General features: G+C 52.6%; 1 protein-coding gene and 52 non-coding genes across 61 annotated transcripts in view; 2 read left to right on the top strand and 51 right to left on the bottom strand.

The window, feature by feature from the left end:
- LOC18440465 (structural maintenance of chromosomes protein) overlaps positions 1 to 5,424 on the bottom strand; it is a 78,306-nt gene extending 72,882 nt beyond the window's left edge. For all 9 annotated transcript variants that reach the window (XM_088873846.1, XM_088873847.1, XM_088873848.1 and 6 more), the window contains exon 1: positions 5,208 to 5,424. Coding sequence is in view for 4 of the 9 variants with exons in the window: in XM_011627348.3 (XP_011625650.1) it covers positions 5,208 to 5,357 (150 nt within the window). In the remaining 5 variants the exon portion in view is untranslated. The remainder of the gene's footprint in view (positions 1 to 5,207) is intronic.
- Positions 5,425 to 9,371: 3,947 nt separating this feature from the next.
- On the bottom strand, positions 9,372 to 9,490 carry LOC148780928 (5S ribosomal RNA). The gene has a single exon (XR_016039791.1). It is a non-coding gene; the product is annotated as a 5S ribosomal RNA (ribosomal RNA).
- A 119-nt stretch (positions 9,491 to 9,609) lies between these two features.
- Positions 9,610 to 9,728, bottom strand: LOC148780927 (5S ribosomal RNA). Its single transcript, XR_016039849.1, has one exon. It is a non-coding gene; the product is annotated as a 5S ribosomal RNA (ribosomal RNA).
- A 739-nt stretch (positions 9,729 to 10,467) lies between these two features.
- Positions 10,468 to 10,586, top strand: LOC148780926 (5S ribosomal RNA). The gene has a single exon (XR_016039847.1). It is a non-coding gene; the product is annotated as a 5S ribosomal RNA (ribosomal RNA).
- A 119-nt stretch (positions 10,587 to 10,705) lies between these two features.
- Positions 10,706 to 10,824, top strand: LOC148780925 (5S ribosomal RNA). Its single transcript, XR_016039794.1, has one exon. It is a non-coding gene; the product is annotated as a 5S ribosomal RNA (ribosomal RNA).
- A 236-nt stretch (positions 10,825 to 11,060) lies between these two features.
- Positions 11,061 to 11,179, bottom strand: LOC148780924 (5S ribosomal RNA). The gene has a single exon (XR_016039789.1). It is a non-coding gene; the product is annotated as a 5S ribosomal RNA (ribosomal RNA).
- Positions 11,180 to 11,298: 119 nt separating this feature from the next.
- Positions 11,299 to 11,417, bottom strand: LOC148780923 (5S ribosomal RNA). Its single transcript, XR_016039846.1, has one exon. It is a non-coding gene; the product is annotated as a 5S ribosomal RNA (ribosomal RNA).
- A 347-nt stretch (positions 11,418 to 11,764) lies between these two features.
- Positions 11,765 to 11,883, bottom strand: LOC148780922 (5S ribosomal RNA). The gene has a single exon (XR_016039790.1). It is a non-coding gene; the product is annotated as a 5S ribosomal RNA (ribosomal RNA).
- Positions 11,884 to 12,002: 119 nt separating this feature from the next.
- LOC148780921 (5S ribosomal RNA) lies at positions 12,003 to 12,121 on the bottom strand. Its single transcript, XR_016039845.1, has one exon. It is a non-coding gene; the product is annotated as a 5S ribosomal RNA (ribosomal RNA).
- A 346-nt stretch (positions 12,122 to 12,467) lies between these two features.
- On the bottom strand, positions 12,468 to 12,586 carry LOC148780920 (5S ribosomal RNA). Its single transcript, XR_016039788.1, has one exon. It is a non-coding gene; the product is annotated as a 5S ribosomal RNA (ribosomal RNA).
- Positions 12,587 to 12,705: 119 nt separating this feature from the next.
- LOC148780919 (5S ribosomal RNA) lies at positions 12,706 to 12,824 on the bottom strand. Its single transcript, XR_016039848.1, has one exon. It is a non-coding gene; the product is annotated as a 5S ribosomal RNA (ribosomal RNA).
- A 347-nt stretch (positions 12,825 to 13,171) lies between these two features.
- LOC148780918 (5S ribosomal RNA) lies at positions 13,172 to 13,290 on the bottom strand. Its single transcript, XR_016039787.1, has one exon. It is a non-coding gene; the product is annotated as a 5S ribosomal RNA (ribosomal RNA).
- Positions 13,291 to 13,409: 119 nt separating this feature from the next.
- LOC148780917 (5S ribosomal RNA) lies at positions 13,410 to 13,528 on the bottom strand. Its single transcript, XR_016039844.1, has one exon. It is a non-coding gene; the product is annotated as a 5S ribosomal RNA (ribosomal RNA).
- A 347-nt stretch (positions 13,529 to 13,875) lies between these two features.
- Positions 13,876 to 13,994, bottom strand: LOC148780916 (5S ribosomal RNA). Its single transcript, XR_016039793.1, has one exon. It is a non-coding gene; the product is annotated as a 5S ribosomal RNA (ribosomal RNA).
- Positions 13,995 to 14,113: 119 nt separating this feature from the next.
- LOC148780915 (5S ribosomal RNA) lies at positions 14,114 to 14,232 on the bottom strand. The gene has a single exon (XR_016039843.1). It is a non-coding gene; the product is annotated as a 5S ribosomal RNA (ribosomal RNA).
- Positions 14,233 to 14,579: 347 nt separating this feature from the next.
- On the bottom strand, positions 14,580 to 14,698 carry LOC148780914 (5S ribosomal RNA). Its single transcript, XR_016039899.1, has one exon. It is a non-coding gene; the product is annotated as a 5S ribosomal RNA (ribosomal RNA).
- A 187-nt stretch (positions 14,699 to 14,885) lies between these two features.
- LOC148780913 (5S ribosomal RNA) lies at positions 14,886 to 15,004 on the bottom strand. The gene has a single exon (XR_016039842.1). It is a non-coding gene; the product is annotated as a 5S ribosomal RNA (ribosomal RNA).
- A 347-nt stretch (positions 15,005 to 15,351) lies between these two features.
- On the bottom strand, positions 15,352 to 15,470 carry LOC148780912 (5S ribosomal RNA). The gene has a single exon (XR_016039898.1). It is a non-coding gene; the product is annotated as a 5S ribosomal RNA (ribosomal RNA).
- Positions 15,471 to 15,589: 119 nt separating this feature from the next.
- LOC148780911 (5S ribosomal RNA) lies at positions 15,590 to 15,708 on the bottom strand. Its single transcript, XR_016039841.1, has one exon. It is a non-coding gene; the product is annotated as a 5S ribosomal RNA (ribosomal RNA).
- A 347-nt stretch (positions 15,709 to 16,055) lies between these two features.
- On the bottom strand, positions 16,056 to 16,174 carry LOC148780910 (5S ribosomal RNA). The gene has a single exon (XR_016039897.1). It is a non-coding gene; the product is annotated as a 5S ribosomal RNA (ribosomal RNA).
- Positions 16,175 to 16,293: 119 nt separating this feature from the next.
- LOC148780909 (5S ribosomal RNA) lies at positions 16,294 to 16,412 on the bottom strand. The gene has a single exon (XR_016039840.1). It is a non-coding gene; the product is annotated as a 5S ribosomal RNA (ribosomal RNA).
- A 347-nt stretch (positions 16,413 to 16,759) lies between these two features.
- Positions 16,760 to 16,878, bottom strand: LOC148780908 (5S ribosomal RNA). The gene has a single exon (XR_016039896.1). It is a non-coding gene; the product is annotated as a 5S ribosomal RNA (ribosomal RNA).
- A 119-nt stretch (positions 16,879 to 16,997) lies between these two features.
- Positions 16,998 to 17,116, bottom strand: LOC148780907 (5S ribosomal RNA). Its single transcript, XR_016039838.1, has one exon. It is a non-coding gene; the product is annotated as a 5S ribosomal RNA (ribosomal RNA).
- Positions 17,117 to 17,463: 347 nt separating this feature from the next.
- On the bottom strand, positions 17,464 to 17,582 carry LOC148780906 (5S ribosomal RNA). The gene has a single exon (XR_016039895.1). It is a non-coding gene; the product is annotated as a 5S ribosomal RNA (ribosomal RNA).
- Positions 17,583 to 17,701: 119 nt separating this feature from the next.
- On the bottom strand, positions 17,702 to 17,820 carry LOC148780905 (5S ribosomal RNA). The gene has a single exon (XR_016039837.1). It is a non-coding gene; the product is annotated as a 5S ribosomal RNA (ribosomal RNA).
- A 347-nt stretch (positions 17,821 to 18,167) lies between these two features.
- On the bottom strand, positions 18,168 to 18,286 carry LOC148780904 (5S ribosomal RNA). The gene has a single exon (XR_016039894.1). It is a non-coding gene; the product is annotated as a 5S ribosomal RNA (ribosomal RNA).
- Positions 18,287 to 18,405: 119 nt separating this feature from the next.
- On the bottom strand, positions 18,406 to 18,524 carry LOC148780903 (5S ribosomal RNA). Its single transcript, XR_016039836.1, has one exon. It is a non-coding gene; the product is annotated as a 5S ribosomal RNA (ribosomal RNA).
- Positions 18,525 to 18,871: 347 nt separating this feature from the next.
- Positions 18,872 to 18,990, bottom strand: LOC148780902 (5S ribosomal RNA). The gene has a single exon (XR_016039893.1). It is a non-coding gene; the product is annotated as a 5S ribosomal RNA (ribosomal RNA).
- A 119-nt stretch (positions 18,991 to 19,109) lies between these two features.
- On the bottom strand, positions 19,110 to 19,228 carry LOC148780901 (5S ribosomal RNA). The gene has a single exon (XR_016039835.1). It is a non-coding gene; the product is annotated as a 5S ribosomal RNA (ribosomal RNA).
- A 347-nt stretch (positions 19,229 to 19,575) lies between these two features.
- LOC148780900 (5S ribosomal RNA) lies at positions 19,576 to 19,694 on the bottom strand. Its single transcript, XR_016039892.1, has one exon. It is a non-coding gene; the product is annotated as a 5S ribosomal RNA (ribosomal RNA).
- Positions 19,695 to 19,813: 119 nt separating this feature from the next.
- On the bottom strand, positions 19,814 to 19,932 carry LOC148780899 (5S ribosomal RNA). Its single transcript, XR_016039834.1, has one exon. It is a non-coding gene; the product is annotated as a 5S ribosomal RNA (ribosomal RNA).
- Positions 19,933 to 20,279: 347 nt separating this feature from the next.
- LOC148780898 (5S ribosomal RNA) lies at positions 20,280 to 20,398 on the bottom strand. Its single transcript, XR_016039786.1, has one exon. It is a non-coding gene; the product is annotated as a 5S ribosomal RNA (ribosomal RNA).
- Positions 20,399 to 20,517: 119 nt separating this feature from the next.
- LOC148780897 (5S ribosomal RNA) lies at positions 20,518 to 20,636 on the bottom strand. Its single transcript, XR_016039833.1, has one exon. It is a non-coding gene; the product is annotated as a 5S ribosomal RNA (ribosomal RNA).
- A 347-nt stretch (positions 20,637 to 20,983) lies between these two features.
- LOC148780896 (5S ribosomal RNA) lies at positions 20,984 to 21,102 on the bottom strand. Its single transcript, XR_016039792.1, has one exon. It is a non-coding gene; the product is annotated as a 5S ribosomal RNA (ribosomal RNA).
- Positions 21,103 to 21,221: 119 nt separating this feature from the next.
- On the bottom strand, positions 21,222 to 21,340 carry LOC148780895 (5S ribosomal RNA). Its single transcript, XR_016039832.1, has one exon. It is a non-coding gene; the product is annotated as a 5S ribosomal RNA (ribosomal RNA).
- A 347-nt stretch (positions 21,341 to 21,687) lies between these two features.
- Positions 21,688 to 21,806, bottom strand: LOC148780894 (5S ribosomal RNA). Its single transcript, XR_016039785.1, has one exon. It is a non-coding gene; the product is annotated as a 5S ribosomal RNA (ribosomal RNA).
- A 119-nt stretch (positions 21,807 to 21,925) lies between these two features.
- LOC148780893 (5S ribosomal RNA) lies at positions 21,926 to 22,044 on the bottom strand. Its single transcript, XR_016039831.1, has one exon. It is a non-coding gene; the product is annotated as a 5S ribosomal RNA (ribosomal RNA).
- Positions 22,045 to 22,391: 347 nt separating this feature from the next.
- Positions 22,392 to 22,510, bottom strand: LOC148780892 (5S ribosomal RNA). Its single transcript, XR_016039783.1, has one exon. It is a non-coding gene; the product is annotated as a 5S ribosomal RNA (ribosomal RNA).
- Positions 22,511 to 22,629: 119 nt separating this feature from the next.
- Positions 22,630 to 22,748, bottom strand: LOC148780891 (5S ribosomal RNA). Its single transcript, XR_016039830.1, has one exon. It is a non-coding gene; the product is annotated as a 5S ribosomal RNA (ribosomal RNA).
- A 347-nt stretch (positions 22,749 to 23,095) lies between these two features.
- On the bottom strand, positions 23,096 to 23,214 carry LOC148780890 (5S ribosomal RNA). The gene has a single exon (XR_016039891.1). It is a non-coding gene; the product is annotated as a 5S ribosomal RNA (ribosomal RNA).
- A 119-nt stretch (positions 23,215 to 23,333) lies between these two features.
- On the bottom strand, positions 23,334 to 23,452 carry LOC148780889 (5S ribosomal RNA). Its single transcript, XR_016039829.1, has one exon. It is a non-coding gene; the product is annotated as a 5S ribosomal RNA (ribosomal RNA).
- Positions 23,453 to 23,799: 347 nt separating this feature from the next.
- On the bottom strand, positions 23,800 to 23,918 carry LOC148780888 (5S ribosomal RNA). Its single transcript, XR_016039781.1, has one exon. It is a non-coding gene; the product is annotated as a 5S ribosomal RNA (ribosomal RNA).
- Positions 23,919 to 24,037: 119 nt separating this feature from the next.
- On the bottom strand, positions 24,038 to 24,156 carry LOC148780887 (5S ribosomal RNA). The gene has a single exon (XR_016039827.1). It is a non-coding gene; the product is annotated as a 5S ribosomal RNA (ribosomal RNA).
- Positions 24,157 to 24,503: 347 nt separating this feature from the next.
- On the bottom strand, positions 24,504 to 24,622 carry LOC148780886 (5S ribosomal RNA). Its single transcript, XR_016039780.1, has one exon. It is a non-coding gene; the product is annotated as a 5S ribosomal RNA (ribosomal RNA).
- Positions 24,623 to 24,741: 119 nt separating this feature from the next.
- Positions 24,742 to 24,860, bottom strand: LOC148780885 (5S ribosomal RNA). The gene has a single exon (XR_016039826.1). It is a non-coding gene; the product is annotated as a 5S ribosomal RNA (ribosomal RNA).
- Positions 24,861 to 25,207: 347 nt separating this feature from the next.
- Positions 25,208 to 25,326, bottom strand: LOC148780884 (5S ribosomal RNA). Its single transcript, XR_016039779.1, has one exon. It is a non-coding gene; the product is annotated as a 5S ribosomal RNA (ribosomal RNA).
- A 119-nt stretch (positions 25,327 to 25,445) lies between these two features.
- On the bottom strand, positions 25,446 to 25,564 carry LOC148780883 (5S ribosomal RNA). Its single transcript, XR_016039825.1, has one exon. It is a non-coding gene; the product is annotated as a 5S ribosomal RNA (ribosomal RNA).
- A 347-nt stretch (positions 25,565 to 25,911) lies between these two features.
- Positions 25,912 to 26,030, bottom strand: LOC148780882 (5S ribosomal RNA). The gene has a single exon (XR_016039778.1). It is a non-coding gene; the product is annotated as a 5S ribosomal RNA (ribosomal RNA).
- Positions 26,031 to 26,149: 119 nt separating this feature from the next.
- LOC148780881 (5S ribosomal RNA) lies at positions 26,150 to 26,268 on the bottom strand. The gene has a single exon (XR_016039795.1). It is a non-coding gene; the product is annotated as a 5S ribosomal RNA (ribosomal RNA).
- A 347-nt stretch (positions 26,269 to 26,615) lies between these two features.
- Positions 26,616 to 26,734, bottom strand: LOC148780880 (5S ribosomal RNA). The gene has a single exon (XR_016039777.1). It is a non-coding gene; the product is annotated as a 5S ribosomal RNA (ribosomal RNA).
- A 119-nt stretch (positions 26,735 to 26,853) lies between these two features.
- Positions 26,854 to 26,972, bottom strand: LOC148780879 (5S ribosomal RNA). Its single transcript, XR_016039824.1, has one exon. It is a non-coding gene; the product is annotated as a 5S ribosomal RNA (ribosomal RNA).
- Positions 26,973 to 27,319: 347 nt separating this feature from the next.
- LOC148780878 (5S ribosomal RNA) lies at positions 27,320 to 27,438 on the bottom strand. The gene has a single exon (XR_016039776.1). It is a non-coding gene; the product is annotated as a 5S ribosomal RNA (ribosomal RNA).
- Positions 27,439 to 27,557: 119 nt separating this feature from the next.
- Positions 27,558 to 27,676, bottom strand: LOC148780877 (5S ribosomal RNA). The gene has a single exon (XR_016039823.1). It is a non-coding gene; the product is annotated as a 5S ribosomal RNA (ribosomal RNA).
- Between the last annotated feature and the right edge of the window lie 137 nt (positions 27,677 to 27,813).

Below are 27,813 nucleotides of genomic sequence, written 5' to 3'. Positions count from 1 at the left end.
CCAGATCATCATTGAGAGGAATACGAGGAACAACTGAAGGGCCTAAATCATTACAAAGTAGCAAGACATCACAACAGAGGGAGTCTAAGGTACATTCTATGTCCACAAGAGCTACGATGTCTGATCATCAGTAATTTTCATGATCCTCAGAGGGCATGCATTTTCCATCTCTGGCCCAAACCAGCACAGGGCAAATTTACCCATGACCGCAGATGACTATATGCATACTCATACACGTTCTTTCCATATAATCATAAGTTTTAATCAAACACATGTGAGTATTACCGCTGATATTTGGGTCCACTTGTTTGCTCAGGCTAGTGACTCATGCTGCTGACAACCCTTGCTTCATCTTGCAGATCAATTCCATTTCAAACCATCTGTTAAGGTATTTATACATTGTACATTTCCTAATTCCTTTCAAACTTCATTCTAACTGCAAAACACAGATTGTTCTGGCCAAGGTGACAAACTCAAAACTTCTGAATAGGTGAAGCACAGTCCCAAACAAATAACTTCACAACAAACCTAGATGGTAAAAGTTCCAAAGACAAGACGAAGAGGAATATCCATAAAGGCTTGAGTACATTCTTTAAAAGAAAACGAGCATCAATTATATTCCAGTAAAAAGTTTTAGATTTTTCATAAATAGTAGATTACAGTAGCCCACAATTAAAAACGAGGGGAGTAGGGAAATAATTTCTCTATCTGATATAGGATGTCAACTGCTATCTAAACAGCCAAAGAACCTTCCTCATGGTGCTGGGCATTCTGCAAATCTATAGGGCAAGAACATCTCCTAGCATAAGTGCACACAGTTAGCAAACAAATGAGTAGAAATGCATACAAATATGCAACACGAATATTGGAAGATTGGGCATGTGGCCATCCATATAACACCAATCCCAGAAGTCTAATATGAAGTAATTAAATTGATAGTGGGGAATGGATTGGGGAATCGGTGGTTCGGGGGTGGGTGGGGGGGCCAGATGCCTCAACATAATGTCCCAGCCTCCATTCCCACCATTGACATATCAAAAAAAAAGTTGACAATAAGATTGGTCAGAAAAAAGGGAAGTGATCTTGAACGATCATGTGGAAAACCACCAACACCACAATATCACATGAGACATTTAAATATCAGTCTCAATAACAGAGAATAAGCATACTAAGAGGATATTTTGGTAGAACCGAGTTTGATATAATATTGCATAGCTGATGACTCAAGGTTAAGGTCATAAAAGACACTCCCATAATGCGGTAAGTAGCTTGATAATGGTTATGTTCATGTTGTGTATCCCATAAAATTGTTTCACCAAGGCGAATACATAGAAATACGGTGTTGGCAATTTGACATGCCCTATGAAGTGTTCAAAAACTCAGGTGTAGGAGTTGGGACTTCCCCAAGTCAGCTAGGATGGGTCTCTTGTGCGTAACAAGCGAACTCATATGGAGTAAAACATCAGCAAGTCTCATAAAGATTCACTGAGTTAATGATTCAAGTTCTAATTCATCAAGTCATATCCCAGCCTTTTTAAGTCTTACCCTAGTCTTAGCCAACTTTTGTCAAAAACACTTTAGAGTAACCAAATCTTGGTGATTAAGATCCAAATGAAGGTATCATCAAGGAGGCTGAAGGGGTACTGCCACATACCCCAATGAAGGGGTTTGAGCAAGGGACTGGCAAATCCATGAGGGGGTTCAAGTAGTGATGTAGGGAAGGCAAGGTAGAAAATTACATCGACCTTTTCCCTTTACCTCAAACAAATAAAAATCAGCAATAATAGAGAAAAAGCATGATTGTATATCAAGTCAAGAGAAGAACTTTCTTCTTTCATAAAATAAAATTCATTCCAATAACATAAGCATCCCAAAATGTGACGTTCCACCTGTTTTAAGCCGATGAAACCTAAAATTAACTTGAGATCCAAGTAAACAATTTAAGGCTCTACAGTATCCCTAAACAATAGAAATACCCCTTTGAATAGTACCCATCAATAGTATTTGTAAACAGTGCCCATGAATAGTAACCAGAGAACAGTAAAAAAGGAAAATAAAAAATAAAAATTAAGTGTTGGAAATTAACGCCACGTTATAATCCCTAAAGAATAACCCTAATAAAAAAATGTACAACCACATCTATGAAGTTAAAAAATTAAATTAAATTAAAGTTTTGAATCACCCAGCTCTTGATCTCCACCATTCTCCCCTAGTTGGAGAAAACTCACACTCGAGTTTTGAAATGGGTAAATATGAATCCTCTAAATACAAGGCCTCTCTCAACCCAAATATTACGCATTGACATTGGGGCTTGATCCTGGGACCTATGGGTTATGGGCCTGATCAAAATATCCTCGAAAATATTCTCCAACAAGTTGATCATTTTGGTGCACCCAACAATAGTAGTCCCTGCCCTTGTGGTTTGAAATCCTACAATTGGAAATAGGAAAGGTCAACCCCACTATTGGTGAGAGAAAAGAGCTCTTTTCAGTCGCTGCCTCCAATTATCTCCTCTTTTAACTCTTCATCACCACCACTATCACAATCATTACCATCATTGCAGCGACCATCACCATCGCCTGTGACAAGATGGGAAATCCACGTTATTCGATTTCATCCAATGGTCCATCAAAAATAGAATCACCATCAAAGATAGGATCACCTAGTTCTTTATCCAAACTAAGATTACTATCAAAGATAAGAGCATTATCAAAGATAGGACCATCTACTGATTCAAAGAATATTGAATCCAATTGAAAATTGGATCCTTGTTGTTCTCCTTCAAACTTATGCTCCCCTCGATGAAATTGTGCATCATACCCATCTTCATAAACTTGACACATCATCAATTTAATCCCACTCAAACTCGGACTCTGCCTTGCGTCGATCTTTATAAAAACATTCACGATTTAGATCTATCCATGTAGATTCCTTTTCATTTAGGGCACATTGTTGTTAATCTCGCTTGCGCAACCAGCCATAGAAATCTCTAACCGTCTTTGAACCGAGCTCTAATACCACTTGATGCAGGAAGGCAAGGTAGAAATTAAATCCACCTTTTTTCCGAACTTTAAACAAGTAAAAATCAGCAATAATGGAGAAAAAGCATGGCTGTAAATCAAGCCAAGAGAAGAACTTTATTTTTTCATAAAATAAAATTCATTCCAATAACATAAGCATCCCATAATATAATGTCACACCTTTTATAAGTCTATGAAACCCTAAAATTAACTTGAAATCCAAGTACACAATTTAAAGTCTCTAAAATACCCCTAATTAATACTAAAATCCCTTAATAACCTGTGAACAATACCCATAAATACCATCTGTGAACAGTACTCATAAATAGTAACCTACGAATAGTACAAAAAGAAAAAAAATAGAAATTAAGCCTTGGAGATTAACCTCATGTTACAATCCCTAAAAAATTAAGCCTAATAAAAAATAAAATGTACACTCATATCTATTTAATTAAAAGCTAAATTTAAATTAAATTTTTTAGTCTCCTAGCTCTTATAATCCATCAAGTAGCTCATGAACTCATTTAGTCCATATGCAATGTCGTGTATCTTGGAGTTGTATAGTACACCTTGAGAAGGCCTATGGTCGTATTGACTGCAAATTTCTAGAGCACATGCTCAAATATGTAAGTTTCAAGAAGGTTGGATCTAATTGGTAAGAGCATGTATTCCACGCACAACTTTTTCCAGCATTGGTAAGCATAAAGGTTAAAGCTCAAGAGTTTTAAGAAAATGGACCGATTGGGCAACATGTCACTGCAAATAAGATTGGCAATAAAATACACAACTCCCATGATATTGTGATCCCTATTTAAAAATTAATCTCACATCACTCCTAGTTGAAAGAACCTAGGACCTTTAACTTATTACATTCATTATCAAATGCATGACCTCCACATGAGGAGCATAATATATGCAACACCCTCCCTGACATATACATGGAAGAAAAGAAAAAAGGAGGATCTAGAACTGAATTCCAAAGGTTATCGAGAGCAATCTATTTTGCTTGGAAATGAACTTGTTAGAGCCTCTACACTAGCTTTGAAGACTCTTAGATATTTATTCGAGAGTGAAAGTACAACATCATTATACGTATGTAGATCCACACTTTGAAGGCTATAAGAAGGGACCCACTGCATAATTCTAAAGTTGATAAAAAAGCAGTCTATTTGTCTTGGAACTTACCTTGTTAGAGCCTCTACGCTACTTCAAGGACTCTTACATATCTTCTTCAAGAGTGGAAATACAACATCAATATGCATGAGTACATCCATAATTTGAAGGTTAAAATGTATCCCATACCTGTCCTAATGGAACATTCAATCTGCTGAAGCAGATAAAATAGTCCCTAAAACACCAAGTACATCCCCAAGTATGATAGAGAACACGCTTCTCATAGGGGTTCTAATGCATTAAATGCAGATTAAGAATGCATAACATTGAAATCATGATTTCAATTCCCAATACTAGACACAGTAGTAAGCATTCTGCCTCTCATTCTGCCTCTCCAACTAGCCATCTCCATGGGAGTTAACACTAAAGCAGAGAGGTCAAACATCTCACATGCACTGGGACGATTTCAAAAACTGAGATGTTTGAAAATGAGAGTCCATCACCAAAAGGATTGCACTTTCTTAGACATTACTAGAATTGATTTTAGGAATTGATTTTTATTCATATTTTATGTTGTTTGCCACCTTGTCTCCTATGACATCAGATTCCCCACACAATAATCCTGTATTGTATTTCTCAACTCATATTCAAAATCCCAAAATTAACCAGAGGTTTATATGGTGCTATGAATCCTTCCTACCACAATGAAATCCTCTTTCTGCATCTAATATTCACAAACTCAAATGCAGCCTCCTCCAGTTGAAAAACTAAGACATCTTGCAAACCAACAATGCATCCACACATAATAAACAATGCTAGGCGTTCTGGAACCATGATTGAAAACAGAAAACCTAAATGCCAACCCAAATGGACCCAAATATTCCACAGCCGAGAGCATAGAAGGGAATCCCAATTCAATGAGATCAATCTACTAATTACACACCACCCATTTGCCACCATAAAAACCCAAATTATATAAACACAAGTACAAATTCTCCATGAAAAAAAAGAGAAAAAGCATAAATTAGATACGAAGAAAAGAAAAAAAGAAACGGAAGAGGGACAATAAGTGACCATGCGATCTTGGAAGATTTTGGCACCCTCTGCAACAGCTTGACCGGCATGCTGGACAACAGTGTCCGCGTAATTGCGGACGGTGCGTGTCAAGTTGTTCTTCCCGCCAACCTCCACCGCCTTGCTCACTGCAGATCTCAGCCACGACATTCTTTGGGCTTTCTTTTTGCTCCTCAAAAGATGAGAGAGAAATTGTTAATCTACAAACCAGTACGTCGGTTTTGTATGTAAGCGTGGAGAGTATATAGAATTGTAGAGAGAGAAGCAGAGCGAGACTTTCAGGTGAAGGGATAGAGAGGAGAGATGTTAGAGAGAGAGAGAGAGAGAGAGGGAGGAGGCGACTATGTGGCAGGTTAAACGCGAAAGCGTGAAATCCTGGGTCAGCGGTGGCCCATTGGGATGTCTTGATTTTCGGGGCTACTTCCGGTTCTTCTCCCTGTATGTGGAATTTAATGGATTCCTCTTTAATGAAGTTAGTAGGATTGGGGATTGTATATAATGAGACCCATATTTTATTTTTATTTATTTTTTTTTAATGGGAGGTCATAATTATTTATCAATGTAACACCTGATAGCCGAGGTGTTTCTTAAAGTTCCAGAAAAAAAATTGAACTTAGAGCCTGACAGCTACCCAATTTCACATCCAATGGTCAAAGATTAATTGGGACCACTTTTTGCAAAAGTTAAATTGTCTTATTATATACTATCCCAAAAGATTATATTGTTTCATTGGTCGGAATGCTTTTACTAGTGAAATGCACACTCGGCACCCGTGTTTTGTAAAAGTATGAGGCATATAAAAAGTTAAAAAAAAAAAAATTTAAAACATGTAAGAAATCAAAATTATGTTTCCCAAAAATAAGATACCAAGATATTGGTACAAAGAAATAAGCTACAATTAGTATGTATAAATTCAAATGTCATGCCTTTCAAAATTAGATGTATAGATGTTCCATAAATAGTCATATTACTTAGACCCAGATTTATTTATAACAACCCAAAATCTTAAACAATTAGAGAGTGAGTGAGCGTTGAAAATGGAAAATAAAATATTGGTTCTTGCAATATTGTCTTCAATTCATAATAACCCAAAATCTTAGACAATGAGAGAGAGAGAGTGAATGTGTATTCAATATGAAAAAGGTAAATATTGGTTCAAGAAATGTAGTCCTCAATGATTAATTAAACTATAAGACATTCTGATGGCATGTAAATTGTGATGATATATTTAGTGCTCTGCTGTTTAGGTCGGAGGCATGGGCCCCGCAGCCCGAGGGCACACAGAACTATGGGGAGCGACGTCAAGGCCGTCGAGCAATGCGTAGTCAATGGGGGTGAATGCGGCCCCTACCGACAATGAGGGCACACGTAGGCCCCACGGTTCAATAACCTTGTAAGAAGGCCCCATGACAATGTGCGAGCATAACTTTTCGCTCCAATGTCAAAATCGTTGTTGGCACACCATTTCAAAAATTACATCAAAAGCTCTATAACCCATATGAGGAGCGCCCAGTTAAAATGGTGCACCGAAGTTGAAATTGCTATTGGCACCCCATTTCAAATATGGCATCAAAAGCTCTATAACCCGCATTTAGAGCTCCCAGTCAAAATGGGTTACCCGAGCAAAACGAGAACTGGCGGCCGCAACAAAAAGGGGTGTGGAGACAAAAACTTCCAAGCAGGACACTCATCCTAGTACTACTCTTGCCCAAGCATGCTTAACTTCGAAGTTCTAATGGAATCTACTGCATTACTGTTGGTATGATCACACCAGACATGGAGAGGGCTGCCACGATTGACATAGAACCGCAACGGTGGTGGCCTCCCGGCATGGGGTTCGAGGCACAAGTCCCGCACCCCAAGGGCTCATAGAGATATGGGGAGCGGAGTCAGGGCCGTCGAGTGATGTCTAGTCCATGGGGGCACATGCGACCCCTACCGACCGTTAGGGCACCCGCGGGCCCCAGGGTTCATGACCCTTACAAGAAGGCCCCAAGACTTCGTGCGGGCATTACTTTTTGCTCTGATGTCGAAATCACTACTGGAAACCCATTTCGAAAAATGGCATTGAAAGCTTTATGACCCGCATTTGGAGCTCTGAGTCAAAATGGGTAGCTCGAGCAAAACGAGAAGTGGCGGCCGCAACAAATAGGGTTATGACACAAGGACTTCCCATGAGGTCACCCATTCTAGTACTACTCTTGCACAAACACGCTTAACTTCGAAGTTCTGATGGGATCTGATGCAATAGTGCTTGTATGAGCACCGATAGGGAGAGGGCTGCCAGGAATGATATAGTATCGCAACAGTGGTGGCTTCCCAAAATGGGGTCGGAGGCGTGGACCCCGCGGCTCTTGGGCTCACAGATATGGGGAGCGACATCATGGCTGTCAAACTACGCGTGGTCAGTGTGGGAGCATGCGACCCCTACCCATGGGGTGGGTATGCGCGGGCCCCATGGTTCGAAACCATTGCAAGAAGGGCCCAAGACTTCGTGCAGGCATAACTTTTCGCTCTGATATCAAAATCGCTATTGGCATCCCATTTCGGAAATGGCATCGAAAGCTCTATAACTCTCATTGGGAGATCCTAGTCAACATGGGTTGCCCGAGGAAAAACAGAAGGGACAACTGCAACAAAAAGGGGTGTGACACAAGGACTTCCCAGTACGTCACCCATCCTAATACTACTCTTGCCCAAGCACGCTTAACTTTGGAGTACTACTTTTACTCAAGCACGCTTAACTTCGGAGTTCATATAGGATCCGGTGCACTAGAGCAAGTATGACCGCACCCAACATGGAGAGGGCTGCCAGGAATGACATAGTGTCGCAACAGTGGTAGCCTCCCGGCATGGGGTCGGAGGCATAGGATCCGCGGCCCGAGGGCTAACGAAGATATGGGGAGCGGTGTTAGGGCCGTCGAGCGACACGTAATCCGTGGGTGCGCATGTAACCCCTACCGACGGTGAGGAGAAGCACTGGCCCCATGGTTCGAGACCCTTGCAAGAAGGCACCATGACTTCGTGCGGGCAAAACTATTCGCTCCCATGTCAAAATTGCTATTGGCACCACATTTTGGAAAATGGCATTGAAAGCTCTATAAGCCGCATTTTGAGGTCCCAGTCAAAATCGATTGCCGGAGCAGAAAGAGAATTTCCGGTCGCAACAAAAAGGGGAGCAACACAAGGACTTCTCAGGAGATCACCCATCATAATACTACTCTTACCCAAGCACGTTTAACTTCGGAGTTTTGATGGGATCCAATGCATTAATGCTAGTATGACAACGCCAGACATGGAGAGGGCTGCCAAGAATGAAATATTATTGCAACATTGATGACCTCCTGGTATGGGCTCGAAGGTGCAGGCCCCGTGGCGCGAGTGGTGACGGAGATATGGCGAGCGGAGTGGTGGTCGTCGAACGACTCATAGTCAGTGGGGACGCATGCGACCCCGACCGATGGTGAGGGTACGCACGGGCCCCACAGTTCGAGACCCATGCAAGAAGGCCCCCATGAATTTGTGTGGGAATAGCTTTTTGCTCCAACGTCGAAATCGCAATTGGCACCCCATTTCGAAAATGCCATCGAATGCTCTATAACCCGCATTTGGAGCTCCCAGTCAAAATCGGTTGCCCGAGAAGAAAGAGAAATGGAGGTCGCAACAAAAAGCAGTGTGGCACAAGGAATTCCCAGAAGCTCACCCATCATAGTATTACTCTTGCAAAAGCAAGCTTAACATCGGAGTTCTGATGGGATCCGGTGCATTAGTGTTGTTATGACAGCACCGGACATGGAGAGGGCTGCCATGATTAACATAACATCTCAACATTGATGGAATCCCAGCATGGGGTCGGAGGCATTGGCCCAGCAGCCCGAGGGCTCACGGAGATATGGGGAGCAGCGTTGGGGCGGTCGAATGATGCATAGGCAATGGGGACGCATGCGGCCCCTATAGACGGTGAGGTCACGTGTGAGCCCCATGGTTCGAGACCCGTGCAAGAAGGCCCCATGACTCGTGCGGGCATAACTTTTCACTCCCATGTCGAAATCGCAATTGACACCCCATTTCAAAATTTCATCGAAAGCTCTATAACCTGAATTTGGAGGTCCCTATCAAAATCGGTTTACCGAGCACAAAGAGAATTGGCAGTCGCAATAAAAAGGGGTGCGACACAAGGACTTCCCAAGAGGTCACCCATCCTAGTACTACTCTTGCCCAAGCACGCTTAACTTCGGAGTTCTGATGGAATCCGGTGCATTAGTGCTGGTATGACCGCACCCGACATGGAGGGGGCTGGTAAGAAATGACATACTATCGCAACATTGATGACCTCCCGGCATTAGCTCGGAGGCGAGGACCCCACGGCCCGAGGAAAGAGAATTGGCGGCCGCAACAAAAAGCGGTGCGACACAAAGACTTCCCAAGAGGTCACCCATCCTAGTACTACTCTTGCCCAAGCACGCTTAACTTCGGAGTTCTGATGGGATTCGGTGCATTAGTGCTGGTATGACCGCACCCCTCATGGAGAGGGCTGGCAAGAAATGACATAATATCGCAACATTGATGGCCTCCCGGCATTGGCTCGGAGGCGAGGACCCCACGGCCCGAGGGCTCACGGATGTATGGGGAGCGGCGTCGGGGCTGTCAAACGACGCGTGGTCCGTGGGGGCGCATGTGACCCCTACCGACGGTGACGGCACGCGCGGGGCCCATCGTTCGCAAGAAGGCCCCATGACTTCGTGCGGGCATAACTTTTCGCTCCCAATGTCGAAATCGCAATTGGCACCCCATTCCGAAAAAAATGGCATCGAAAGCTCTGTAGCCCGCATTTGGACTCCGTAGTTAAGCGTGCTTGGGCAAGAATAGTACTAGGATGGGTGACCTCCTGGGAAGTCCTTGTGTCGCACCCTTTTTTGTTGCGGCCGCCAATTCTCTTTCTGCTCCAAATGCGGGCTACAGAGCTTTCGATGCCATTTTTTTCGGAATGGGGTGCCAGTTGCGATTTCGGCATTGGGAGCGAAAAGTTATGCCCGCACGAAGTCATGGGGCCTTCTTGCGAACGATGGGGCCCGCGCTTGCCGTCACCGTCGGTAGGGGCCACATGCGCCCCCACGGACCACGCGTCGTTCGACGGCCCCGACGCCGCTCCCCATACATCCGTGAGCCCTCGGGCCGTGGGGTCCTCGCCTCCGAGCCAATGCCGGGAGGCCATCAATGTCGCGATATTATGTCATTTCTTGCCAGCCCTCTCCATGAGGGGTGCGGTCATACCAGCACTAATGCACCGGATCCCATCAGAACTCCGAAGTTAAGCGTGCTTGGGCAAGAGTAGTACTAGGATGGGTGACTTCCTGGGAAGTCTTTGTGTCGCACCGCTTTTTGTTGCGGCCGCCAATTCTCTTTCCTCGGGCCGTGGGGTCCTCGCCTCCGAGCCAATGCCGGGAGGTCATCAATGTTGCGATAGTATGTCATTTCTTACCAGCCCCCTCCATGTCGGGTGCGCTCATACCAGCATTAATGCACCGGATCCCATCAGAACTCCGAAGTTAAGCGTGCTTGGGCAAGAGTAGTACTAAGATGGGTGACCTCCTGGGAAGTCCTTGTGTCGCACCCTTTTTTGTTGCGGCCGCCAATTCTCTTTCTGCTCCAAATGCGGGCTACAGAGCTTTCGATGCCATTTTTTTCGGAATGGGGTGCCAATTGCGATTTCGACATTGGGAGCGAAAAGTTATGCCCGCACGAAGTCATGGGGCTTTCTTGCGAACAATGGGGCCCGCGCGTGCCGTCACAGTCGATAGGGGCCACATGCGCCATGTGGAGCAGAAAGAGAATTGGCGGCCGCAACAAAAAGGGGTGCGACACAAGGACTTCCCAGGAGGTCACCCATCCTAGTACTACTCTTGCCCAAGCACGCTTAACTTCAGAGTTCTGATGGGATCCGGTGCATTAGTGCTGGTATGACCGCACCCGACATGGAGGGGGCTGGTAAGAAATGACATACTATCGCAACATTGATGACCTCCCGGCATTGGCTCGGAGGCGAGGACCCCACGGCCCGAGGAAAGAGAATTGGCGGCCGCAACAAAAAGCGGTGCGACACAAAGACTTCCCAAGAGGTCACCCATCCTAGTACTACTCTTGCCCAAGCACGCTTAACTTCGGAGTTCTGATGGGATCCGGTGCATTAGTGCTGGTATGACCGCACCCCTCGTGGAGAGGGCTGGCAAGAAATGACATAATATCGCGACATTGATGGCCTCCCGGCATTGGCTCGGAGGCGAGGACCCCACGGCCCGAGGGCTCACGGATGTATGGGGAGCGGCGTCGGGGCCGTCGAACGACGCGTGGTCCGTGGGGGCGCATGTGGCCCCTACCGACGGTGACGGCACGCGCGGGCCCCATCGTTCGCAAGAAGGCCCCATGACTTCGTGCGGGCATAACTTTTCGCTCCCAATGCCGAAATCGCAACTGGCACCCCATTCCAAAAGAAATGGCATCGAAAGCTCTGTAGCCCGCATTTGGAGCAGAAAGAGAATTGGCGGCCGCAACAAAAAGGGGTGCGACACAAGGACTTCCCAGGAGGTCACCCATCCTAGTACTACTCTTGCCCAAGCACGCTTAACTTCGGAGTTCTGATGGGATCCGGGGCATTAGTGCTGGTATGACCGCACCCGACATGGAGGGGGCTGGTAAGAAATGACATACTATCGCAACATTGATGACCTCCCGGCATTGGCTCGGAGGCGAGGACCCCACGGCCCGAGGAAAGAGAATTGGCGGCCGCAACAAAAAGCGGTGCGACACAAAGACTTCCCAAGAGGTCACCCATCCTAGTACTACTCTTGCCCAAGCACGCTTAACTTCGGAGTTCTGATGGGATCCGGTGCATTAGTGCTGGTATGACCGCACCCCTCATGGAGAGGGCTGGCAAGAAATGACATAATATCGCGACATTGATGGCCTCCCGGCATTGGCTCGGAGGCGAGGACCCCACGGCCCGAGGGCTCACGGATGTATGGGGAGCGGCGTCGGGGCCGTCGAACGACGCGTGGCCGTGGGGGCGCATGTGGCCCCTACCGACGGTGACGGCACGCGCGGGCCCCATCGTTCGCAAGAAGGCCCCATGACTTCGTGCGGGCATAACTTTTCGCTCCCAATGCCGAAATCGCAACTGGCACCCCATTCCGAAAAAAATGGCATCGAAAGCTCTGTAGCCCGCATTTGGAGCAGAAAGAGAATTGGCGGCCGCAACAAAAAGGGGTGCGACACAAGGACTTCCCAGGAGGTCACCCATCCTAGTACTACTCTTGCCCAAGCACGCTTAACTTCGGAGTTCTGATGGGATCCGGTGCATTAGTGCTGGTATGACCGCACCCGACATGGAGGGGGCTGGTAAGAAATGACATACTATCGCAACATTGATGACCTCCCGGCATTGGCTCGGAGGCGAGGACCCCACGGCCCGAGGAAAGAGAATTGGCGGCCGCAACAAAAAGCGGTGCGACACAAAGACTTCCCAAGAGGTCACCCATCCTAGTACTACTCTTGCCCAAGCACGCTTAACTTCGAAGTTCTGATGGGATCCGGTGCATTAGTGCTGGTATGACCGCACCCCTCGTGGAGAGGGCTGGCAAGAAATGACATAATATCGCGACATTGATGGCCTCCCGGCATTGGCTCGGAGGCGAGGACCCCACGGCCCGAGGGCTCACGGATGTATGGGGAGCGGCGTCGGGGCCGTCGAACGACGCGTGGTCCGTGGGGGCGCATGTGGCCCCTACCGACGGTGACGGCACGCGCGGGCCCCATCGTTCGCAAGAAGGCCCCATGACTTCGTGCGGGCATAACTTTTCGCTCCCAATGCCGAAATCGCAACTGGCACCCCATTCCGAAAAAAATGGCATCGAAAGCTCTGTAGCCCGCATTTGGAGCAGAAAGAGAATTGGCGGCCGCAACAAAAAGGGGTGCGACACAAGGACTTCCCAGGAGGTCACCCATCCTAGTACTACTCTTGCCCAAGCACGCTTAACTTCGGAGTTCTGATGGGATCCGGTGCATTAGTGCTGGTATGACCGCACCCGACATGGAGGGGGCTGGTAAGAAATGACATACTATCGCAACATTGATGACCTCCCGGCATTGGCTCGGAGGCGAGGACCCCACGGCCCGAGGAAAGAGAATTGGCGGCCGCAACAAAAAGCGGTGCGACACAAAGACTTCCCAAGAGGTCACCCATCCTAGTACTACTCTTGCCCAAGCACGCTTAACTTCGGAGTTCTGATGGGATCCGGTGCATTAGTGCTGGTATGACCGCACCCCTCGTGGAGAGGGCTGGCAAGAAATGACATAATATCGCGACATTGATGGCCTCCCGGCATTGGCTCGGAGGCGAGGACCCCACGGCCCGAGGGCTCACGGATGTATGGGGAGCGGCGTCGGGGCCGTCGAACGACGCGTGGTCCGTGGGGGCGCATGTGGCCCCTACCGACGGTGACGGCACGCGCGGGCCCCATCGTTCGCAAGAAGGCCCCATGACTTCGTGCGGGCATAACTTTTCGCTCCCAATGCCGAAATCGCAACTGGCACCCCATTCCGAAAAAAATGGCATCGAAAGCTCCGTAGCCCGCATTTGGAGCAGAAAGAGAATTGGCGGCCGCAACAAAAAGGGGTGCGACACAAGGACTTCCGAGGAGGTCACCCATCCTAGTACTACTCCTGCCCAAGCACGCTTAACTTCGGAGTTCTGATGGGATCCGGTGCATTAGTGCTGGTATGACCGCACCCGACATGGAGGGGGCTGGTAAGAAATGACATACTATCGCAACATTGATGACCTCCCGGCATTGGCTCGGAGGCGAGGACCCCACGGCCCGAGGAAAGAGAATTGGCGGCCGCAACAAAAAGCGGTGCGACACAAAGACTTCCCAAGAGGTCACCCATCCTAGTACTACTCTTGCCCAAGCACGCTTAACTTCGGAGTTCTGATGGGATCCGGTGCATTAGTGCTGGTATGACCGCACCCCTCGTGGAGTGGGCTGGCAAGAAATGACATAATATCGCGACATTGATGGCCTCCCGGCATTGGCTCGGAGGCGAGGACCCCACGGCCCGAGGGCTCACGGATGTATGGGGAGCGGCGTCGGGGCCGTCGAACGACGCGTGGTCCGTGGGGGCGCATGTGGCCCCTACCGACGGTGACGGCACGCGCGGGCCCCATCGTTCGCAAGAAGGCCCCATGACTTCGTGCGGGCATAACTTTTCGCTCCCAATGCCGAAATCGCAACTGGCACCCCATTCCGAAAAAAATGGCATCGAAAGCTCTGTAGCCCGCATTTGGAGCAGAAAGAGAATTGGCGGCCGCAACAAAAAGGGGTGCGACACAAGGACTTCCCAGGAGGTCACCCATCCTAGTACTACTCCTGCCCAAGCACGCTTAACTTCGGAGTTCTGATGGGATCCGGTGCATTAGTGCTGGTATGACCGCACCCGACATGGAGGGGGCTAACTTCGGAGTTCTGATGGGATCCGGTGCATTAGTGCTGGTATGACCGCACCCGACATGGAGGGGGCTGGTAAGAAATGACATACTATCGCAACATTGATGACCTCCCGGCATTGGCTCGGAGGCGAGGACCCCACGGCCCGAGGAAAGAGAATTGGCGGCCGCAACAAAAAGCGGTGCGACACAAAGACTTCCCAAGAGGTCACCCATCCTAGTACTACTCTTGCCCAAGCACGCTTAACTTCGGAGTTCTGATGGGATCCGGTGCATTAGTGCTGGTATGACCGCACCCCTCATGGAGAGGGCTGGCAAGAAATGACATAATATCGCGACATTGATGGCCTCCCGGCATTGGCTCGGAGGCGAGGACCCCACGGCCCGAGGGCTCACGGATGTATGGGGAGCGGCGTCGGGGCCGTCGAACGACGCGTGGTCCGTGGGGGCGCATGTGGCCCCTACCGACGGTGACGGCACGCGCGGGCCCCATCGTTCGCAAGAAGGCCCCATGACTTCGTGCGGGCATAACTTTTCGCTCCCAATGCCGAAATCGCAACTGGCACCCCATTCCGAAAAAAATGGCATCGAAAGCTCCGTAGCCCGCATTTGGAGCAGAAAGAGAATTGGCGGCCGCAACAAAAAGGGGTGCGACACAAGGACTTCCCAGGAGGTCACCCATCCTAGTACTACTCCTGCCCAAGCACGCTTAACTTCGGAGTTCTGATGGGATCCGGTGCATTAGTGCTGGTATGACCGCACCCGACATGGAGGGGGCTGGTAAGAAATGACATACTATCGCAACATTGATGACCTCCCGGCATTGGCTCGGAGGCGAGGACCCCACGGCCCGAGGAAAGAGAATTGGCGGCCGCAACAAAAAGCGGTGCGACACAAAGACTTCCCAAGAGGTCACCCATCCTAGTACTACTCTTGCCCAAGCACGCTTAACTTCGGAGTTCTGATGGGATCCGGTGCATTAGTGCTGGTATGACCGCACCCCTCGTGGAGAGGGCTGGCAAGAAATGACATAATATCGCGACATTGATGGCCTCCCGGCATTGGCTCGGAGGCGAGGACCCCACGGCCCGAGGGCTCACGGATGTATGGGGAGCGGCGTCGGGGCCGTCGAACGACGCGTGGTCCGTGGGGGCGCATGTGGCCCCTACCGACGGTGACGGCACGCGCGGGCCCCATCGTTCGCAAGAAGGCCCCATGACTTCGTGCGGGCATAACTTTTCGCTCCCAATGCCGAAATCGCAACTGGCACCCCATTCCGAAAAAAATGGCATCGAAAGCTCCGTAGCCCGCATTTGGAGCAGAAAGAGAATTGGCGGCCGCAACAAAAAGGGGTGCGACACAAGGACTTCCCAGGAGGTCACCCATCCTAGTACTACTCCTGCCCAAGCACGCTTAACTTCGGAGTTCTGATGGGATCCGGTGCATTAGTGCTGGTATGACCGCACCCGACATGGAGGGGGCTGGTAAGAAATGACATACTATCGCAACATTGATGACCTCCCGGCATTGGCTCGGAGGCGAGGACCCCACGGCCCGAGGAAAGAGAATTGGCGGCCGCAACAAAAAGCGGTGCGACACAAAGACTTCCCAAGAGGTCACCCATCCTAGTACTACTCTTGCCCAAGCACGCTTAACTTCGGAGTTCTGATGGGATCCGGTGCATTAGTGCTGGTATGACCGCACCCCTCGTGGAGAGGGCTGGCAAGAAATGACATAATATCGCGACATTGATGGCCTCCCGGCATTGGCTCGGAGGCGAGGACCCCACGGCCCGAGGGCTCACGGATGTATGGGGAGCGGCGTCGGGGCCGTCGAACGACGCGTGGTCCGTGGGGGCGCATGTGGCCCCTACCGACGGTGACGGCACGCGCGGGCCCCATCGTTCGCAAGAAGGCCCCATGACTTCGTGCGGGCATAACTTTTCGCTCCCAATGCCGAAATCGCAACTGGCACCCCATTCCGAAAAAAATGGCATCGAAAGCTCCGTAGCCCGCATTTGGAGCAGAAAGAGAATTGGCGGCCGCAACAAAAAGGGGTGCGACACAAGGACTTCCCAGGAGGTCACCCATCCTAGTACTACTCCTGCCCAAGCACGCTTAACTTCGGAGTTCTGATGGGATCCGGTGCATTAGTGCTGGTATGACCGCACCCGACATGGAGGGGGCTGGTAAGAAATGACATACTATCGCAACATTGATGACCTCCCGGCATTGGCTCGGAGGCGAGGACCCCACGGCCCGAGGAAAGAGAATTGGCGGCCGCAACAAAAAGCGGTGCGACACAAAGACTTCCCAAGAGGTCACCCATCCTAGTACTACTCTTGCCCAAGCACGCTTAACTTCGGAGTTCTGATGGGATCCGGTGCATTAGTGCTGGTATGACCGCACCCCTCGTGGAGAGGGCTGGCAAGAAATGACATAATATCGCGACATTGATGGCCTCCCGGCATTGGCTCGGAGGCGAGGACCCCACGGCCCGAGGGCTCACGGATGTATGGGGAGCGGCGTCGGGGCCGTCGAACGACGCGTGGTCCGTGGGGGCGCATGTGGCCCCTACCGACGGTGACGGCACGCGCGGGCCCCATCGTTCGCAAGAAGGCCCCATGACTTCGTGCGGGCATAACTTTTCGCTCCCAATGCCGAAATCGCAACTGGCACCCCATTCCGAAAAAAATGGCATCGAAAGCTCCGTAGCCCGCATTTGGAGCAGAAAGAGAATTGGCGGCCGCAACAAAAAGGGGTGCGACACAAGGACTTCCCAGGAGGTCACCCATCCTAGTACTACTCCTGCCCAAGCACGCTTAACTTCGGAGTTCTGATGGGATCCGGTGCATTAGTGCTGGTATGACCGCACCCGACATGGAGGGGGCTGGTAAGAAATGACATACTATCGCAACATTGATGACCTCCCGGCATTGGCTCGGAGGCGAGGACCCCACGGCCCGAGGAAAGAGAATTGGCGGCCGCAACAAAAAGCGGTGCGACACAAAGACTTCCCAAGAGGTCACCCATCCTAGTACTACTCTTGCCCAAGCACGCTTAACTTCGGAGTTCTGATGGGATCCGGTGCATTAGTGCTGGTATGACCGCACCCCTCGTGGAGAGGGCTGGCAAGAAATGACATAATATCGCGACATTGATGGCCTCCCGGCATTGGCTCGGAGGCGAGGACCCCACGGCCCGAGGGCTCACGGATGTATGGGGAGCGGCGTCGGGGCCGTCGAACGACGCGTGGTCCGTGGGGGCGCATGTGGCCCCTACCGACGGTGACGGCACGCGCGGGCCCCATCGTTCGCAAGAAGGCCCCATGACTTCGTGCGGGCATAACTTTTCGCTCCCAATGCCGAAATCGCAACTGGCACCCCATTCCGAAAAAAATGGCATCGAAAGCTCCGTAGCCCGCATTTGGAGCAGAAAGAGAATTGGCGGCCGCAACAAAAAGGGGTGCGACACAAGGACTTCCCAGGAGGTCACCCATCCTAGTACTACTCCTGCCCAAGCACGCTTAACTTCGGAGTTCTGATGGGATCCGGTGCATTAGTGCTGGTATGACCGCACCCGACATGGAGGGGGCTGGTAAGAAATGACATACTATCGCAACATTGATGACCTCCCGGCATTGGCTCGGAGGCGAGGACCCCACGGCCCGAGGAAAGAGAATTGGCGGCCGCAACAAAAAGCGGTGCGACACAAAGACTTCCCAAGAGGTCACCCATCCTAGTACTACTCTTGCCCAAGCACGCTTAACTTCGGAGTTCTGATGGGATCCGGTGCATTAGTGCTGGTATGACCGCACCCCTCGTGGAGAGGGCTGGCAAGAAATGACATAATATCGCGACATTGATGGCCTCCCGGCATTGGCTCGGAGGCGAGGACCCCACGGCCCGAGGGCTCACGGATGTATGGGGAGCGGCGTCGGGGCCGTCGAACGACGCGTGGTCCGTGGGGGCGCATGTGGCCCCTACCGACGGTGACGGCACGCGCGGGCCCCATCGTTCGCAAGAAGGCCCCATGACTTCGTGCGGGCATAACTTTTCGCTCCCAATGCCGAAATCGCAACTGGCACCCCATTCCGAAAAAAATGGCATCGAAAGCTCCGTAGCCCGCATTTGGAGCAGAAAGAGAATTGGCGGCCGCAACAAAAAGGGGTGCGACACAAGGACTTCCCAGGAGGTCACCCATCCTAGTACTACTCCTGCCCAAGCACGCTTAACTTCGGAGTTCTGATGGGATCCGGTGCATTAGTGCTGGTATGACCGCACCCGACATGGAGGGGGCTGGTAAGAAATGACATACTATCGCAACATTGATGACCTCCCGGCATTGGCTCGGAGGCGAGGACCCCACGGCCCGAGGAAAGAGAATTGGCGGCCGCAACAAAAAGCGGTGCGACACAAAGACTTCCCAAGAGGTCACCCATCCTAGTACTACTCTTGCCCAAGCACGCTTAACTTCGGAGTTCTGATGGGATCCGGTGCATTAGTGCTGGTATGACCGCACCCCTCGTGGAGAGGGCTGGCAAGAAATGACATAATATCGCGACATTGATGGCCTCCCGGCATTGGCTCGGAGGCGAGGACCCCACGGCCCGAGGGCTCACGGATGTATGGGGAGCGGCGTCGGGGCCGTCGAACGACGCGTGGTCCGTGGGGGCGCATGTGGCCCCTACCGACGGTGACGGCACGCGCGGGCCCCATCGTTCGCAAGAAGGCCCCATGACTTCGTGCGGGCATAACTTTTCGCTCCCAATGCCGAAATCGCAACTGGCACCCCATTCCGAAAAAAATGGCATCGAAAGCTCCGTAGCCCGCATTTGGAGCAGAAAGAGAATTGGCGGCCGCAACAAAAAGGGGTGCGACACAAGGACTTCCCAGGAGGTCACCCATCCTAGTACTACTCCTGCCCAAGCACGCTTAACTTCGGAGTTCTGATGGGATCCGGTGCATTAGTGCTGGTATGACCGCACCCGACATGGAGGGGGCTGGTAAGAAATGACATACTATCGCAACATTGATGACCTCCCGGCATTGGCTCGGAGGCGAGGACCCCACGGCCCGAGGAAAGAGAATTGGCGGCCGCAACAAAAAGCGGTGCGACACAAAGACTTCCCAAGAGGTCACCCATCCTAGTACTACTCTTGCCCAAGCACGCTTAACTTCGGAGTTCTGATGGGATCCGGTGCATTAGTGCTGGTATGACCGCACCCCTCGTGGAGAGGGCTGGCAAGAAATGACATAATATCGCGACATTGATGGCCTCCCGGCATTGGCTCGGAGGCGAGGACCCCACGGCCCGAGGGCTCACGGATGTATGGGGAGCGGCGTCGGGGCCGTCGAACGACGCGTGGTCCGTGGGGGCGCATGTGGCCCCTACCGACGGTGACGGCACGCGCGGGCCCCATCGTTCGCAAGAAGGCCCCATGACTTCGTGCGGGCATAACTTTTCGCTCCCAATGCCGAAATCGCAACTGGCACCCCATTCCGAAAAAAATGGCATCGAAAGCTCCGTAGCCCGCATTTGGAGCAGAAAGAGAATTGGCGGCCGCAACAAAAAGGGGTGCGACACAAGGACTTCCCAGGAGGTCACCCATCCTAGTACTACTCTTGCCCAAGCACGCTTAACTTCGGAGTTCTGATGGGATCCGGTGCATTAGTGCTGGTATGACCGCACCCGACATGGAGGGGGCTGGTAAGAAATGACATACTATCGCAACATTGATGACCTCCCGGCATTGGCTCGGAGGCGAGGACCCCACGGCCCGAGGAAAGAGAATTGGCGGCCGCAACAAAAAGCGGTGCGACACAAAGACTTCCCAAGAGGTCACCCATCCTAGTACTACTCTTGCCCAAGCACGCTTAACTTCGGAGTTCTGATGGGATCCGGTGCATTAGTGCTGGTATGACCGCACCCCTCGTGGAGTGGGCTGGCAAGAAATGACATAATATCGCGACATTGATGGCCTCCCGGCATTGGCTCGGAGGCGAGGACCCCACGGCCCGAGGGCTCACGGATGTATGGGGAGCGGCGTCGGGGCCGTCGAACGACGCGTGGTCCGTGGGGGCGCATGTGGCCCCTACCGACGGTGACGGCACGCGCGGGCCCCATCGTTCGCAAGAAGGCCCCATGACTTCGTGCGGGCATAACTTTTCGCTCCCAATGCCGAAATCGCAACTGGCACCCCATTCCGAAAAAAATGGCATCGAAAGCTCCGTAGCCCGCATTTGGAGCAGAAAGAGAATTGGCGGCCGCAACAAAAAGGGGTGCGACACAAGGACTTCCGAGGAGGTCACCCATCCTAGTACTACTCCTGCCCAAGCACGCTTAACTTCGGAGTTCTGATGGGATCCGGTGCATTAGTGCTGGTATGACCGCACCCGACATGGAGGGGGCTGGTAAGAAATGACATACTATCGCAACATTGATGACCTCCCGGCATTGGCTCGGAGGCGAGGACCCCACGGCCCGAGGAAAGAGAATTGGCGGCCGCAACAAAAAGCGGTGCGACACAAAGACTTCCCAAGAGGTCACCCATCCTAGTACTACTCTTGCCCAAGCACGCTTAACTTCGGAGTTCTGATGGGATCCGGTGCATTAGTGCTGGTATGACCGCACCCCTCGTGGAGTGGGCTGGCAAGAAATGACATAATATCGCGACATTGATGGCCTCCCGGCATTGGCTCGGAGGCGAGGACCCCACGGCCCGAGGGCTCACGGATGTATGGGGAGCGGCGTCGGGGCCGTCGAACGACGCGTGGTCCGTGGGGGCGCATGTGGCCCCTACCGACGGTGACGGCACGCGCGGGTCCCATCGTTCGCAAGAAGGCCCCATGACTTCGTGCGGGCATAACTTTTCGCTCCCAATGCCGAAATCGCAACTGGCACCCCATTCCGAAAAAAATGGCATCGAAAGCTCCGTAGCCCGCATTTGGAGCAGAAAGAGAATTGGCGGCCGCAACAAAAAGGGGTGCGACACAAGGACTTCCCAGGAGGTCACCCATCCTAGTACTACTCTTGCCCAAGCACGCTTAACTTCGGAGTTCTGATGGGATCCGGTGCATTAGTGCTGGTATGACCGCACCCGACATGGAGGGGGCTGGTAAGAAATGACATACTATCGCAACATTGATGACCTCCCGGCATTGGCTCGGAGGCGAGGACCCCACGGCCCGAGGAAAGAGAATTGGCGGCCGCAACAAAAAGCGGTGCGACACAAAGACTTCCCAAGAGGTCACCCATCCTAGTACTACTCTTGCCCAAGCACGCTTAACTTCGGAGTTCTGATGGGATCCGGTGCATTAGTGCTGGTATGACCGCACCCCTCGTGGAGAGGGCTGGCAAGAAATGACATAATATCGCGACATTGATGGCCTCCCGGCATTGGCTCGGAGGCGAGGACCCCACGGCCCGAGGGCTCACGGATGTATGGGGAGCGGCGTCGGGGCCGTCGAACGACGCGTGGTCCGTGGGGGCGCATGTGGCCCCTACCGACGGTGACGGCACGCGCGGGTCCCATCGTTCGCAAGAAGGCCCCATGACTTCGTGCGGGCATAACTTTTCGCTCCCAATGCCGAAATCGCAACTGGCACCCCATTCCGAAAAAAATGGCATCGAAAGCTCCGTAGCCCGCATTTGGAGCAGAAAGAGAATTGGCGGCCGCAACAAAAAGGGGTGCGACACAAGGACTTCCCAGGAGGTCACCCATCCTAGTACTACTCTTGCCCAAGCACGCTTAACTTCGGAGTTCTGATGGGATCCGGTGCATTAGTGCTGGTATGACCGCACCCGACATGGAGGGGGCTGGTAAGAAATGACATACTATCGCAACATTGATGACCTCCCGGCATTGGCTCGGAGGCGAGGACCCCACGGCCCGAGGAAAGAGAATTGGCGGCCGCAACAAAAAGCGGTGCGACACAAAGACTTCCCAAGAGGTCACCCATCCTAGTACTACTCTTGCCCAAGCACGCTTAACTTCGGAGTTCTGATGGGATCCGGTGCATTAGTGCTGGTATGACCGCACCCCTCGTGGAGAGGGCTGGCAAGAAATGACATAATATCGCGACATTGATGGCCTCCCGGCATTGGCTCGGAGGCGAGGACCCCACGGCCCGAGGGCTCACGGATGTATGGGGAGCGGCGTCGGGGCCGTCGAACGACGCGTGGTCCGTGGGGGCGCATGTGGCCCCTACCGACGGTGACGGCACGCGCGGGCCCCATCGTTCGCAAGAAGGCCCCATGACTTCGTGCGGGCATAACTTTTCGCTCCCAATGCCGAAATCGCAACTGGCACCCCATTCCGAAAAAAATGGCATCGAAAGCTCCGTAGCCCGCATTTGGAGCAGAAAGAGAATTGGCGGCCGCAACAAAAAGGGGTGCGACACAAGGACTTCCCAGGAGGTCACCCATCCTAGTACTACTCCTGCCCAAGCACGCTTAACTTCGGAGTTCTGATGGGATCCGGTGCATTAGTGCTGGTATGACCGCACCCGACATGGAGGGGGCTGGTAAGAAATGACATACTATCGCAACATTGATGACCTCCCGGCATTGGCTCGGAGGCGAGGACCCCACGGCCCGAGGAAAGAGAATTGGCGGCCGCAACAAAAAGCGGTGCGACACAAAGACTTCCCAAGAGGTCACCCATCCTAGTACTACTCTTGCCCAAGCACGCTTAACTTCGGAGTTCTGATGGGATCCGGTGCATTAGTGCTGGTATGACCGCACCCCTCATGGAGAGGGCTGGCAAGAAATGACATAATATCGCGACATTGATGGCCTCCCGGCATTGGCTCGGAGGCGAGGACCCCACGGCCCGAGGGCTCACGGATGTATGGGGAGCGGCGTCGGGGCCGTCGAACGACGCGTGGTCCGTGGGGGCGCATGTGGCCCCTACCGACGGTGACGGCACGCGCGGGCCCCATCGTTCGCAAGAAGGCCCCATGACTTCGTGCGGGCATAACTTTTCGCTCCCAATGCCGAAATCGCAACTGTCACCCCATTCCGAAAAAAATGGCATCGAAAGCTCCGTAGCCCGCATTTGGAGCAGAAAGAGAATTGGCGGCCGCAACAAAAAGGGGTGCGACACAAGGACTTCCCAGGAGGTCACCCATCCTAGTACTACTCTTGCCCAAGCACGCTTAACTTCGGAGTTCTGATGGGATCCGGTGCATTAGTGCTGGTATGACCGCACCCGACATGGAGGGGGCTGGTAAGAAATGACATACTATCGCAACATTGATGACCTCCCGGCATTGGCTCGGAGGCGAGGACCCCACGGCCCGAGGAAAGAGAATTGGCGGCCGCAACAAAAAGCGGTGCGACACAAAGACTTCCCAAGAGGTCACCCATCCTAGTACTACTCTTGCCCAAGCACGCTTAACTTCGGAGTTCTGATGGGATCCGGTGCATTAGTGCTGGTATGACCGCACCCCTCATGGAGAGGGCTGGCAAGAAATGACATAATATCGCGACATTGATGGCCTCCCGGCATTGGCTCGGAGGCGAGGACCCCACGGCCCGAGGGCTCACGGATGTATGGGGAGCGGCGTCGGGGCCGTCGAACGACGCGTGGTCCGTGGGGGCGCATGTGGCCCCTACCGACGGTGACGGCACGCGCGGGCCCCATCGTTCGCAAGAAGGCCCCATGACTTCGTGCGGGCATAACTTTTCGCTCCCAATGCCGAAATCGCAACTGTCACCCCATTCCGAAAAAAATGGCATCGAAAGCTCCGTAGCCCGCATTTGGAGCAGAAAGAGAATTGGCGGCCGCAACAAAAAGGGGTGCGACACAAGGACTTCCCAGGAGGTCACCCATCCTAGTACTACTCTTGCCCAAGCACGCTTAACTTCGGAGTTCTGATGGGATCCGGTGCATTAGTGCTGGTATGACCGCACCCGACATGGAGGGGGCTGGTAAGAAATGACATACTATCGCAACATTGATGACCTCCCGGCATTGGCTCGGAGGCGAGGACCCCACGGCCCGAGGAAAGAGAATTGGCGGCCGCAACAAAAAGCGGTGCGACACAAAGACTTCCCAAGAGGTCACCCATCCTAGTACTACTCTTGCCCAAGCACGCTTAACTTCGGAGTTCTGATGGGATCCGGTGCATTAGTGCTGGTATGACCGCACCCCTCATGGAGAGGGCTGGCAAGAAATGACATAATATCGCGACATTGATGGCCTCCCGGCATTGGCTCGGAGGCGAGGACCCCACGGCCCGAGGGCTCACGGATGTATGGGGAGCGGCGTCGGGGCCGTCGAACGACGCGTGGTCCGTGGGGGCGCATGTGGCCCCTACCGACGGTGACGGCACGCGCGGGCCCCATCGTTCGCAAGAAGGCCCCATGACTTCGTGCGGGCATAACTTTTCGCTCCCAATGCCGAAATCGCAACTGTCACCCCATTCCGAAAAAAATGGCATCGAAAGCTCCGTAGCCCGCATTTGGAGCAGAAAGAGAATTGGCGGCCGCAACAAAAAGGGGTGCGACACAAGGACTTCCCAGGAGGTCACCCATCCTAGTACTACTCTTGCCCAAGCACGCTTAACTTCGGAGTTCTGATGGGATCCGGTGCATTAGTGCTGGTATGACCGCACCCGACATGGAGGGGGCTGGTAAGAAATGACATACTATCGCAACATTGATGACCTCCCGGCATTGGCTCGGAGGCGAGGACCCCACGGCCCGAGGAAAGAGAATTGGCGGCCGCAACAAAAAGCGGTGCGACACAAAGACTTCCCAAGAGGTCACCCATCCTAGTACTACTCTTGCCCAAGCACGCTTAACTTCGGAGTTCTGATGGGATCCGGTGCATTAGTGCTGGTATGACCGCACCCCTCGTGGAGAGGGCTGGCAAGAAATGACATAATATCGCGACATTGATGGCCTCCCGGCATTGGCTCGGAGGCGAGGACCCCACGGCCCGAGGGCTCACGGATGTATGGGGAGCGGCGTCGGGGCCGTCGAACGACGCGTGGTCCGTGGGGGCGCATGTGGCCCCTACCGACGGTGACGGCACGCGCGGGCCCCATCGTTCGCAAGAAGGCCCCATGACTTCGTGCGGGCATAACTTTTCGCTCCCAATGCCGAAATCGCAACTGGCACCCCATTCCGAAAAAAATGGCATCGAAAGCTCCGTAGCCCGCATTTGGAGCAGAAAGAGAATTGGCGGCCGCAACAAAAAGGGGTGCGACACAAGGACTTCCCAGGAGGTCACCCATCCTAGTACTACTCTTGCCCAAGCACGCTTAACTTCGGAGTTCTGATGGGATCCGGTGCATTAGTGCTGGTATGACCGCACCCGACATGGAGGGGGCTGGTAAGAAATGACATACTATCGCAACATTGATGACCTCCCGGCATTGGCTCGGAGGCGAGGACCCCACGGCCCGAGGAAAGAGAATTGGCGGCCGCAACAAAAAGTGGTGCGACACAAAGACTTCCCAAGAGGTCACCCATCCTAGTACTACTCTTGCCCAAGCACGCTTAACTTCGGAGTTCTGATGGGATCCGGTGCATTAGTGCTGGTATGACCGCACCCCTCATGGAGAGGGCTGGCAAGAAATGACATAATATCGCGACATTGATGGCCTCCCGGCATTGGCTCGGAGGCGAGGACCCCACGGCCCGAGGGCTCACGGATGTATGGGGAGCGGCGTCGGGGCCGTCGAACGACGCGTGGTCCGTGGGGGCGCATGTGGCCCCTACCGACGGTGACGGCACGCGCGGGCCCCATCGTTCGCAAGAAGGCCCCATGACTTCGTGCGGGCATAACTTTTCGCTCCCAATGCCGAAATCGCAACTGTCACCCCATTCCGAAAAAAATGGCATCGAAAGCTCCGTAGCCCGCATTTGGAGCAGAAAGAGAATTGGCGGCCGCAACAAAAAGGGGTGCGACACAAGGACTTCCCAGGAGGTCACCCATCCTAGTACTACTCTTGCCCAAGCACGCTTAACTTCGGAGTTCTGATGGGATCCGGTGCATTAGTGCTGGTATGACCGCACCCGACATGGAGGGGGCTGGTAAGAAATGACATACTATCGCAACATTGATGACCTCCCGGCATTGGCTCGGAGGCGAGGACCCCACGGCCCGAGGAAAGAGAATTGGCGGCCGCAACAAAAAGCGGTGCGACACAAAGACTTCCCAAGAGGTCACCCATCCTAGTACTACTCTTGCCCAAGCACGCTTAACTTCGGAGTTCTGATGGGATCCGGTGCATTAGTGCTGGTATGACCGCACCCCTCATGGAGAGGGCTGGCAAGAAATGACATAATATCGCGACATTGATGGCCTCCCGGCATTGGCTCGGAGGCGAGGACCCCACGGCCCGAGGGCTCACGGATGTATGGGGAGCGGCGTCGGGGCCGTCGAACGACGCGTGGTCCGTGGGGGCGCATGTGGCCCCTACCGACGGTGACGGCACGCGCGGGCCCCATCGTTCGCAAGAAGGCCCCATGACTTCGTGCGGGCATAACTTTTCGCTCCCAATGCCGAAATCGCAACTGTCACCCCATTCCGAAAAAAATGGCATCGAAAGCTCTGTAGCCCGCATTTGGAGCAGAAAGAGAATTGGCGGCCGCAACAAAAAGGGGTGCGACACAAGGACTTCCCAGGAGGTCACCCATCCTAGTACTACTCTTGCCCAAGCACGCTTAACTTCGGAGTTCTGATGGGATCCGGTGCATTAGTGCTGGTATGACCGCACCCGACATGGAGGGGGCTGGTAAGAAATGACATACTATCGCAACATTGATGACCTCCCGGCATTGGCTCGGAGGCGAGGACCCCACGGCCCGAGGAAAGAGAATTGGCGGCCGCAACAAAAAGCGGTGCGACACAAAGACTTCCCAAGAGGTCACCCATCCTAGTACTACTCTTGCCCAAGCACGCTTAACTTCGGAGTTCTGATGGGATCCGGTGCATTAGTGCTGGTATGACCGCACCCCTCATGGAGAGGGCTGGCAAGAAATGACATAATATCGCGACATTGATGGCCTCCCGGCATTGGCTCGGAGGCGAGGACCCCACGGCCCGAGGGCTCACGGATGTATGGGGAGCGGCGTCGGGGCCGTCGAACGACGC

The sequence above is a fragment of the Amborella trichopoda genome, chromosome 8 (assembly GCF_054954075.1).
Source record: "Amborella trichopoda isolate Santa Cruz 75 chromosome 8, AtrichopodaSantaCruz75HAP2 v2.0, whole genome shotgun sequence".
Classification (NCBI taxonomy): Eukaryota; Viridiplantae; Streptophyta; class Magnoliopsida; order Amborellales; family Amborellaceae; genus Amborella; species Amborella trichopoda.
The sequence above is the reverse complement of the archived record's forward strand: the minus strand, read 5'-3'. Positions and strand labels throughout refer to the sequence as shown.